This window comes from Anthonomus grandis, chromosome 22, assembly GCF_022605725.1.
Source record: "Anthonomus grandis grandis chromosome 22, icAntGran1.3, whole genome shotgun sequence".
Lineage (NCBI taxonomy): Eukaryota > Metazoa > Arthropoda > Insecta > Coleoptera > Curculionidae > Anthonomus > Anthonomus grandis.
The window spans coordinates 25184899-25197037 of NC_065567.1; the positions used below are offsets into that span (position 1 = coordinate 25184899).

General features: G+C 32.1%; 1 protein-coding gene across 2 annotated transcripts; it reads right to left on the minus strand.

Moving 5' to 3' along the window:
* Positions 1 to 2153: 2153 nt before the first annotated feature.
* LOC126748729 (serine-rich adhesin for platelets-like) lies at positions 2154 to 10741 on the minus strand. Of its 2 annotated transcripts, XM_050458132.1 has the most exons (7): positions 10628 to 10741; positions 9698 to 9868; positions 9313 to 9647; positions 9202 to 9261; positions 9080 to 9148; positions 8951 to 9022; positions 2154 to 8899 (listed from the first exon to the last, which is right to left on the minus strand). In XM_050458132.1, exons 1-7 carry the CDS (start codon positions 10692 to 10694, stop codon positions 2246 to 2248), a joined length of 7428 nt encoding a protein of 2475 aa, XP_050314089.1. In that variant the 5' UTR covers positions 10695 to 10741; the 3' UTR covers positions 2154 to 2245. The 2 variants fall into 2 exon arrangements, with proteins under 2 accessions (XP_050314089.1, XP_050314088.1); XM_050458131.1 differs by having other exon boundaries at positions 2154 to 9022.
* Between the last annotated feature and the right edge of the window lie 1398 nt (positions 10742 to 12139).

The following is a 12139-nucleotide window of genomic DNA, read 5'->3' on the forward strand; positions in this document are numbered from 1 at the left end:
TGCTATCAACAGCTCTCAAACACAAACTAAATGACGCAGCTTGTTCAAATTTTGACCGGCATCAACTGACAGTTCTCTGTTGACAGCAGCAGAGTTGCCATTTCCATTAAAGGGCGGGAAATTCAAAAGGTCACGGACTTATTGACCCGCCCTCGTATAAAATTATATCAAATTTAAATAAACAGTGTTATTAAATTAAATATTGAATATAAATTTACTGCAAACATTGTTTTTTATAAACACCACCCTTGCCCCCCCACCCACCCCACACATTTGCCCTGTAAAAAATTTCTTTGAAAAATGACTATTTTTTGTCCATAATTTCTAATCTAGTAACACTGTTTTTGTATTAAATATTTATTAATATACTCATATATAATTATATCAAATTTAAATAAACAAACTGTGTTATTAGATTAGATTTTAATGACGAAACCAGCTATTATTCATGCGTATTATTATAGAAAACAGTGATTTTTTTAAAAGAATTTCTTACTGGTAAGTTGTGTGGGGTGGGTGGGGGGGTAAGGGAGAGTTAATGAAAACCAGTATTTTTTTTATAGTTAATGAAAAACAGAGAAATGCTTTTTAAGAATATTATATATGAGAATATACGTATATAATATACGATTCTATTTACAAATTAGAGAAAATTTTAGCAATTAAAAAAATTGACATATCTAGTTTTTTAACTTGATTACTACAAATTAAATATTTAATGAAATTCTTCTGAAAAATCACTGTTTTTCGTTTATATTATCGAATCTAATAACGCTATTTATACTAAATATTTATATACAAAATTATATCAAATTTAAATAAACAGTGTTATTAAATTAAATATTGAATATATATTTACTGCATAAACCATGTTTTTTATAAACATTACCCTTGCCCCCCCACCCACCCCACACAACTTACCAGTAAGACATTTCTATCAAAAATCACTATTTTTCATCCATAATATCCAATCTAATAGCACTGTTAGTTTTTGTATTAAATAATTATTAATATACATATATATAATTACATCAAATTCAAATAAACAAACTGTGTTATTAGACTAGATAATATTGACGAAATCAGCTGTTATTGACGCCTATTATTTTGGAAAACAATGATTTTTGAAAATAATTTCTTACTGGTAAGTTGTGTAGGGTGGATGGGGGGGTAAGGGTAGGGTTAACGAAAAACAGTTTAAAAAAAAAAAAAAAATTACCAGAGAAAAATGCTTTTTAAGAAAATTATTGATAAGATTCTGTTTATAAATAGGAGAAAATTTCGCCATTTGAAAATAAATACAAATTAGCTCAAAATTAAACAAGGAATTAAAAAAAATTTAATTTATTTAAAAAAAATCCAGTGGTGTACATTTTTTATTAAAAAATATTTACGATAAACTATTTAAGTTTAAATAGATAGCTTTATTATAAATTCCATATCAACAACTATTTAACGATTAAAATAAAGGTTTTATACTTGTTTTCTATAACCAAAAATTTAACGGTTTATTGATGGTAAGTATATTTGTTTAGAAGCTTATTCCATTTATTAAACGTCTTTTAATAATATACATAATACCATACTTAAACGTTTAACGACATATTAATTTTATATTATTAACATGAAATAAACCTTCCTACATGAATAACGTAAATTCCTCAACTTATATCACGCGGACATTTTATCCGATATTTACAGTTCAAGTTCAACCAAAAATGAACGTTTATTTAACTATCCTGTGCTGCTTGAGTTATCCCTAAGATAACCATTGACAATTTCCTAACGCTCATTACAAATTAATTTGCACAGTTGTCCTACCGCACTGTTATCTCGACAATAGGTCACTTTATTTCCTTTATAGGATAATAAACTGCGAATTGGTGTAATTGAATATAATTACACCACGGCCGTACTTTAACCAGCCACATCTCGTTAAAATCGCAAAAAGCTTTCGATATTGATTAGTGGAAAATTGGGTTTTAACGCCCCCTTTTGGTGTGGAAATACCTACTTTCACCATTTATAATAGGAAAATGACACCTAGGTTACAGAAATCTTTACAAAATCAATAGTCTCCTTATCATTGCGTATATTAACCTGATTCTTGTTGAACGTAAAAATATTAATTTACCCTAAATAAAACAACCATACAACTTACATATATATTTTATTAGCTTGACTCTAGGTTACAGATTTATAATACTGATGCTCAATGTCAAGCAAACTACGTCGGATCCTCTTTTTACGTGATCGGAGAACCATAATATAAATCACGAAAAAAACACAAAAGGATTATTAAGAAAACGCTATAAAAAAAAGGGTTTTCAGCACTAAAAGGGGTTACCACAAAATCAGCTTCGTTTACCTCATTTTTTGAATTTGATGATTCATGAGCTGGCGGAGGATCCAGTATTGAAATTATCGATGACTTAGTTGTTGATTTCACTGTTGCATCCATCACTGTTGGTGTGGTTATATTAAAAGATTCAAATGAATTACTTAAATCACCTTCTGATGAGTTCTTGGCATCATTACCCACAGTTGGTGTGATAAGAGCACTGTCCATTTCATATTCATATGAAGAATTTATTGGTATTTGTCCTGTAGTAGTTGAAGAGCTATAATTTACTTGCAAGAATGTGTTGGCAACTGTAGTATTTGGTTCTTTTGTTAATGATATTGGCGAAGTTTTAACAGTACTGGTGATAATAGATGAATAGTTTGTATCACCGGTATTAAGTATAGTAATAAGGGTATTTTCATTTGATTTATTTCCTGCAATTGCAGTTGAATTAATTAAAAAGGAATGATTAGAATCTATGGTTAAATCTACAGTGATGGTATTTGAGGCCACTACTGATGCCGTGGATGTATTCTCAGCATAATCAGTAAATACTGTAGAACTATAAGATATGCCTGTCATATTGGTACTTTCTGCTATTGTATTGGAATTATTATTTCTAGAAGAATTTGCATTCAAGACTGCTTCTGCTGCTGCTGGTGTAGTTTTAGTGAAAGTTGGTTCAGTAGATTCGGTTGGATCAAAGGATTCTACTATACCGGTACTAGCAGCAACAACATAGATAATTTCCATTGATGAATTTGCTGTGTCATCTCCTAAAATTGTAGTAGAATGACTCGATTCATCCGGGTCCATCGCTAATTCAACTATTGCTGAATTATTTAGATCTTTCATTGGTATATTTTTACTATCATCAGTAGAACTCTGATAAGAAGATTCATCCATCATATTGGTATTTGCTCCCACAGTAGCAATTATAGTAGAATTATTATAACTGGGAGAACTTGTAACTATTTTAGTATCCTCTATTGGTGTAGTTTTACTAAGATATGATGCAGTAAATTTAGTTGGGTTAGAAGATTCTATTGCATCAGTACTGGCAGTAGCATCATAGGGAACTCCAAATAACGAATCTGTTGCATCGTCGCTTAATATCGTATTTGAATTATTTATGTCCGTGACAAATCCAACTGTTTCTGCCTCATTTAAATTTGCTATTGATGATGATGTTGGTGTATTTTTACTATCATCAGTAGAACTGTGGTGAGCAAATTCATCTGCCATATTGGTCTTTGATGCTTCATAAGAAATTACTGTGCTATCAAAACTTGAATCTTTGGTTGATCCCATTGTTGTACCATTAACCCCTTCTACTAATGTCGGTGGTGTAATTTCAATAATAGTAGAGGCAAAAGAATTACTTGTATCAAAAGATTCTGCTATATCAGTACTAGTAGCAGCATCATAAAAAACTTCAGATGAGAAATCTCTTGAGTCTGAATGACTCATATTAGAAACATTCGTGTTCATATCTAACCCAACTATTGCTGTGTCATTTAGATCTTCCATCGATAATGGTGTTGGTGTATTTTTACTATAATCAGTAGACGCAGTGGCATTCTGATAAAAAGGTTCACCTGCTAGATTGGTATTTGTTGCTACATTAGCAGCTGTAGTGGAATTATTATTGCTGGCAGAATTTGCATGCGTCACTGCACCTACTGGTGTAGTTTCAATCAGAGACCCTGCAGTAGATCTGGTTGGGTCAGAAGATGTTAGTATATCCGTATCAGCAACAGTACCGTAGACGACTTCAGATGAAGAATCTGTTGCGTCATATCCTGAAATTGTAGTTGAATGACTCGTGTTACAAACATTCATGTTCACGACTAGCCCAACTGTTTCTATCTCATTTAGATCTTCCATTGATAATGATGTTAGTGTACCTTCACTATAATTAGTAGTTGCAGTAGAATTCTGATAAAAATATTCTTCTGTCATATTGATATTTACTGCTTCATTAGCAATTGTAGCGGAGTTATTAAGACTTGAAGAATCCATGACTGATCCTACTGTTATAGCAACAGTGTTTGGATCCTTTATTGATGTTGTTGTAGTTGAGTTAGAAGATTCTTCTATATCAGTATTGACAGTAGCATCAGAGAAAACTCCAGATGATGAATCTATAGCGACATCTCCTATAATGGTAGTTAAATGAGTTGTACTCGAAAAATTCGAATCCACATCTAATCCAACTGTAGCTGTATCATTTATATCTTTAATTGATGATGATGTTATTGTATTTTTACTATAATCAGTAAACGTAGTAGAACTTTGATAAGATGATTCACCTGTCATACTGGTATCTGCTGCTACATTAGCAATTGTAGTGGATTTATTAATGCTTGAAGAATTCGTATTCATGACTGATTCTACTGGTGTATTCTCTATTGATGCTGCTGGTGTAGTTTTAGTGAAAATCGATACAGTAGCATTAGAAGATTCTGCTATATTAGTGCTATTATAGAATACACCATATGACGAATCTGTAGCGTCATCTCCTAAAATTGTAGTTAAATCACTCGTATTTGAAACATTTGTGTCCACGACTAACCCAACTGTTGCTATCTCATTTAGATCTTCCACTGATGATAATGTTAGTGTATTCTTACTATAATCAGCAAACACAGTGGAACTCTGATAAGAGGACTCATCTACCATATTTGCTACTACATTACTAATTGTAATTAAATTGTTATTGCTAAAAGCACTTGGATCCTTGACTGAACCTTCTGTTGCACCAACTGTATTGGTATCCTCTATTAGTGCTACTGGTGTAGTTTTAGTAAGAGTCGATACAGTAGTAGATTTGGTTGAGTTAGAAGATTCTAATATATCAGTACTAGCAGCATCATCGTAGAGAATTCCAGATGGTGAATCTACAGCATCGTTTTCTAAAATTGTAATTAAATGACTCGTATTAGAAAAAATTGTGTCCACGACTAACCCAACTGTTGCTGTCTCATTTAGATCTTCCACTAATGATGATGTTGGAGTATTTTTACCATCATTAGTAGATGCAGTAGAACTCTTATAAGAAGGTTCATCTACTCTATTGGTATTTGTGGCTACATTAGCAATTATAGTGAAATCATTATTGCTAGAAAAACTTGGATCCGTGGCTGATCCTACTGTCGTACCAACTGTGTTTGGATTCTCTATTGATGCTGCTGGTGTAGTCTTAGTCAAAGACGATTCAGTAGATTTAGTTGGGTTAGAAGATTCTAATATATCAGTACTGGCAGTAATATCGTAAAAGACTCCAGATGACACATCTGTTGGGTCATCTGCTGAAATTGTGATTGAATGACTCGCATTTAAAACATTCGTGTCCATGACTAATCCAACTGTTGCTGTCTCATTTAGATCTTTTATTGATGATGATGATGTTTTTGTATTTGTAGTTGAATCAGTAGAAATCTGGTAAGGAGATTTATCTGCCGTATTGGTATTTGATGCTACATAAGAAAATTCCATGCTGGCATAACTCGTATCCACGGTTGATCCCACTGTTTTATCATTTAAACCGTCTTCTGATGCCGTTGGTCTGATTTCAGTGATAGTAGGTGAAAAATAACTACTTATATCAGAAGATTCTATTATACCAGTATTAGCAGCTTCATCGTAGAAAACTTCAGATGACGAATCTGTTAAAATTGTAGTTAAATGACTCGTATTTAAAACAATTGTGTCCATAACTAACGCAAGTGTTGCTGTATCATTCAGATCTTCTAATGATGATGTAGTCCCAGTAGAACTCTGGTAAGAAGGTTCATCTGCCATATTGGTATTTATTGCTACAGTCACAATTGTAGTAAAATTATCATTGTTGGAAGAACTTACATCCATTACTGATCCTACTGTTGTTCCAACTGTGTTTGGATCCTCTATTGTTGCTATTGGTGTAATTCCAGTTATAGTAGATGGAAAAGAATTACTTTTATCAGAAGATTCTTCATTATTAGTACTGACATCAGCATCGTAGGAAACACCTAAAGTTGTACTTACATGATTCATATTAGAAACATTCGTGTTTATGTCTAATTCTACTGTTGCTGCATTATTTAGATCTTCCATTGTATTGTTGGTGTCAGTAGAAACTATAGAATTAAATGGATAAGAAGATTCAACATCAGACAACAAATCTGATGCGAATGTATCTATAGGAACTGTGTACATGCTGGTGGAATTTTTATCGAAGACTGAACTGATTGTTGTTCCATTTTCAGCAGTGGTGGTAGATACTGTTGAATGATCAATAGTTGAAACATTAGTGTTTACGACTGGTCCTGTTATTGATGGATTCTCTTTTGATGACGATTGAGTATTTTGAGCACTGGTAGAACCTAAAGAACTTAACAGGTGTGACTCATCGATCATATTAGTACTAGGGTCAATACTATTGAGATATCCAGACGAAGACTCTGCTAAACTTTCATCTGCAAGAATTGTTGTAGAGCCATGCAAACTGGAGGAATTATCTTTCACTACAAAATTCATTGGTGTGCTATTTATATTGTCCATTGAAGAGGTTTGTGTACTTTTATCATCAGTAGATAAGGTGGAACTAAACAGGTGAGAAGTCTCATCTTTTATGGTGGTAACACTATTACTCACATTTTCAAATGAAGAATCTATTACTATCTTATCTCCAGAAATTATAGTAGAATTTACCACTGAATTCGTTGTTATGGTAATTGGGTTTTCTGTTGATGTATTGGTAGATAAAGTAGAACTAAGCAGGTCAGAAGATTCATTCAACACGTCATTGCTGGAAGCAGTGCTACTCAAGTTTTCATCTGTTCTTGCTTCATTTCCAATTGTAGTACGAATATTTATATCCATAAGAGAATCATCTGTCGTGAAATTCAGTATCTCCATTGAGGACATTTGGAAACTTTTATCATTTGTTGATTCAGTAGAACCTGATGGATTTACTATATTGGTGTTGAGGGTAGCACTGTTTACAAATGAAAAATCAATTGCCGCTTGATCTTCAAAAACTGTAGTCCGAGTATTCAGGTTGAAAGAATTTTCGTCCAAGAGTGAATACGGTGTCGTACTATTTTGGTCCATTGGTGACATTTGTATATTTGTACTATCAATTGGTATAGGAGTAGTAACTATATTATCCGTTGATGACGTTGGTACATTAGTGGATATAATAGAACTAACATTAACATTTTCAAAAGGTGATTCTGTTTTGACTTCATTTCGAGAAATTGTTGAAATATTAGAAGTAGTGATAGGTACGACTGTTGTACTATTTGGCTCCTTCATTGATGAGAGTGATAACTTTTCAGCATCGGTAGAACTAAAGAGGTAAGAAGATATAGTTACTCTATTGGTACTAGTTAGGCCATTACTGTCATTTCCAGATGTTGATTTTGTTATTGCTTCATCTTTATTTACAGTTGTATTATCCAACTCCTTCATTGATGACGTTGCTGTATTTTTATTAACGGTAGATGGAGCAGTACTACGGGAGTTATCATCTATCATGTTATCTGTTGTGCTATTTGGGCTATGGATTAAAGACATTGATGTAATCTGATCGTCAAATATGGTGGTATTATCAGAAGATGCATTCGTCGTATCACTGGCATTATTAGATTTTTCAGGTAATGAAGTTGCTACCGTCTCATCTATGTCCATTGAGGGCATTAAGGAAAAATTAGCGTTTATTACTGTACTATTTGAATTTCCTATTAAACTCATTGTTGTGCTTTTATTTTCAATAAATGATGAAGTAGAGCTGGTCTTTGTATCGGAACTGGTTATAGCACTATAGGACTTTTCAGATGACGGATTTGTTAATGCTCCATCTATATCTATTGAGGTCATATTATTTACAGTGGCACCTACTGCTGTAGTGATTGAGTTCTCCATTGATGCCACTGTTGTATTATTGGAATTTTCGTTATCTACGCTTGAGCTTTCTGGTATTGATGCTATTGGTTTACTGTTAGCTGTAGATACTGATGGGATCAGAGAGGATTCATCTAGATTCTCAACCACAGATGTTTCTGTGGTAACTGCAATAGAACTATTAAGGACAAACGAGCCTATGGTGGTAGTAGGGGTTAAATCATCTTTTGAATTTGTAGTTGCATAAGAATATTTTGAACTTGAAGATAATACATCAGTATCATGAGCAGTTGTAGATTGAGTATGTAGGTTGGTAGAGACAAGTGTTGACGTTGTTGTTTCTTTGTCATTTTTAGTGATTGTAGGTATTATATTTAATTCTTCTTTGGTGATATTTGTTGCTTGTTCTATTGAATTAGAAGACAGTGAGATGATGATGCTAGAGGCCTGTGTTTTTGGGGTAGTTCTCTTTGTGGTTGATGCTACTACAGTGATTCCATTACTTGGTTTACTAGCTTGTGCTGTTAGAAAATTATTGGGAATTTGTGAATTTACAAAATTGGGAATTTTTGTTGGTGAGCTTATAAGAGGTTTTGTCGTTGATATAGTAGATATATAGTTTTTTATTGTAGATTCTACTCCTTTTTGAGAAGTCATTAAATTTGGAGTTTTCGTTGATGAGTCTACAAATGGTCTTCTCGTTGATGTGATTGAAATATGGTCCTTTGCTGTTGATTCGATTCCTTTAGTAGACTTACTGGCTCTTACAGTTGAAGAGCTAAGGCTTACCTATAAAGTTTGAGCATTACTTTTATGAGAAGCATAAAAATTGAAAAAAAAACTTACTGGAGTAGAGGTAGTTGTTGAAGGTGGTATAATGATGAAAGGAACATGCTTGCTAGTTGTGGTTGGTTCCTGTAATATTGTTTAAAATCATTTTCCTAATTCACTACATAATATGAACTTACTTTGCTATTTCCTAGTGGCAATAAAAATGTTGAAGTCGTCTTTGAAGCTTCTAAAGCCACCTACAATTATTCTTATACAGTTTAATTAAAAAAACTACTAGGAACTTATACCTTAGTGGTGGTGGATTTAATATTATAATTATTATTAGGTTTATCAAGCAAATCCTCAATAATATCGTCAAGCATATCGCTATCTTCTTCGGATTCTTCATCTTCATCTTCTTCTCGCTCATCCTCTTCGTCACTATCTGTTTCATCACTATTAGACCATCTGCTTTGTACTTCACAAAATTTATCATTTATTTCTTCACTACTGCCACGTCTTCGGGTAATTTTTCGATTTTGAAAGGTACATTGTTCAATATGTAGAGTGTTCTTAAATTGTTTGCAGATACAGTCTCCTGTTACTACTGGCAAGCATTGTCGGATACGATAGGTTGAATTGTCTGTAAAAAAGCATGTTTAATGAAGAGTCGTATCAAATGCCATTTCAGACCTTGAAAGTACTTCAAACTAAGGCATCCGTATTCGTATTTTCCTTTGACTTTGACAGGGTTTATTGGAAAATTGACTGGTAGCGAAGGGTAGTTGTTTGAGCATTTTTCTGTAGGAATTCTGGATCTGAAACATTGGTATCCCCGGCAGATTTCGCATTTTAGGCTACTTGCTGAAATCGTGATTTTTCCATAAGTAGGTAAGTAAATAAATGCATCATTTTATCTTAAATATCTGACGTTTTTCTAAAAATTTGCAAGTGAACAACAAAATTTGCGCTAGTATGCGGAATTAAGATTGTCAAGCTGTCCGTAATAAAGTGTCATGATTTAATTAGGTTATTACAATTAAGGTGTGGTAGAGGTGACAAATGTTGGATTGTTTTTTGGAAACTGGAAAAAATTGAGTGCGATATTGCGTTGCGTCGCTTAACTAAAATTATGAATTAACCCTATGGCATAGGCAATTGTTATACCATTTTCAAGGCCAGAATATAAGCAGATTTCCCTGTAATAATAATATTAAAATTATTATCTAGTTTATTGGTTTGTTTTTCTTAGGAACGTTATCTCTTTTATGTATACGATTGATGTATAGATATTTTGCCATTGCACTAAGCTTTCGCAAAATAGTTCATGCTAGTATGACAGATATTGTTCAAGGATTTTAATCAAGAGCCTTATTAATATAATAAATTAATTAAAACAAATAAAATGGTTAAACATTGGATCGCACAAATATTTATTTTTTAAAGCAAATTTGCTTGCGGATTTTTTTGTTAAATAACTTCAAAAAAAATTTACCTTGTCATCACTTATTATAGCATTTTTTAGAAAATTTTTAAGTTGAAGTAGATACTGCAAAAAACTATAATTACTTTTTTTTAACTCAAAAAAAAAAAAATAAAAATTAATATTTTCAATGTACATACCATTTCCCACAATAAAACACCAAACAAATAAGAAAACTAGAGCATGTTCTATCACCCTTTGGCACATGGTAATTCTAACACTGACGAGGTGAGACAACGTTAGCAAATGGAATATTTTTATTGGTCTTCATAAGATAAGTGGATCATTTACGTGTTTACTAAGCCCAAAATCCATTTGTTTAAACAATAAGTCAATTTTATATTATGTTTATTATTTATCTTGGCTCGCTTGAGCTCAGACTTTTTGGTTTTTCAATGTCAGTTAAGTCAAAATGTCAGCCAAGGTGTTGGCAATTAATCTTGAATACCTAATTAGATATTTTAACAAAAATGTTTCTTATTTTTAACATTATTAAACGGATGTTTTTTTTTAAAAGTCTATAATCAGTACGCATTTGTGTATCGCATAAATGCGATCATATTTATTTTTTTGATATTTTGGTGAAGGAGCCATACAGTACGCGCAATTATAATATGCATGAAATATCCCAGAATTGTTTCCAATAAATCTCTTAAAAAATCTATGAACACCTAAAGCTAGAGATTTTATGCAAGGATTTCCTTTATAAAATCTATTCTTATAATTTCTGGATTAAATGGTGCAAGGAGCAATACATTTTTTGAATAAAAACTGCCTCCAGGGCTGTTGGGCGCCAAAAAGTCTCGTAGGTCCTATTTATTTTAAAAAAATAATATTAAATCAAATAATTTCTTTAAAGTGATTAAATTGGAAGAAGAAACATAAATGAAAATGTCTTATTACTATAATAAATAATTTTTTAATTTAATCCAGGCAGTTGAAAAATAAATGAAAGTAGTTGCTTTTTTCCATGAATTATCTCTTACCGACAGTTGAAAATTAAATCAAAAGTTGCTTATTTCTCTCTTAAATTATTGCTTTCTCTCTTACAGGCACTTGAAAAATGAATGAAAATAGTTGATTTTTTCTATGAATGATCTCTTACAGGTAGTTAAAAACTGGATCAAAAGTGCCTTATTTCTCCATCGAAATAAAAGTTTGGTATTATTTGTCCATTTGATCCTTTACTGATTTAGTGATAGTAGTAAAGCCCTGTCTAATATCTTAATTATTTTCTTGATATTGTGGTGAATGCCTTTGCGTTTCTAGAAAAATTGATAATCAGTTTTTCTAATTAGGTAATTAATCTGCATTAATTTGTTGCAAAATTTCCTGTATTTTTAAACGCAAACAGTACAAAATGGTACAAATCACACATAAACTTATAGTTGTATAGAGCTCCTAGAGCTGTTGGGCGCCAAAAAGTCTTATGGGACTTATTTATTTGAAAAAACACAAATTAAAATGTTCCTTGAATTATTCTTTTCTCTCATACAAGCACATGAAAAATAATGAAAGTTTTTGATTTTTCCCTTAAATGATCTTTCATATGCAGTTGAAAATTGGATCAAAACTGACTTATTTCTCCATTGAAATCATTGTTTGCTATTATTTATCCTTTTGAACCTTAGACAAACACTAATTAAATTTTC

What these genes read in the sequence shown, in the direction of transcription:
- LOC126748729 (XM_050458131.1), bottom strand. Translation starts at nt 10,694, where the DNA reads ATGTGCCAAAGGGTGATAGAACATGCTCTAGTTTTCTTATTTGTTTGG. An exon ending in GTGTTTTATTGTGGGAAATG is followed by an intron (nt 9,869 to 10,627) that starts GTATGTACATTG and finishes TCACGATTTCAG; the next exon opens with CAAGTAGCCTAAAATGCGAA. An exon ending in TGCCACTAGGAAATAGCAAA is followed by an intron (nt 9,149 to 9,201) that starts GTAAGTTCATAT and finishes ACAATATTACAG; the next exon opens with GAACCAACCACAACTAGCAA.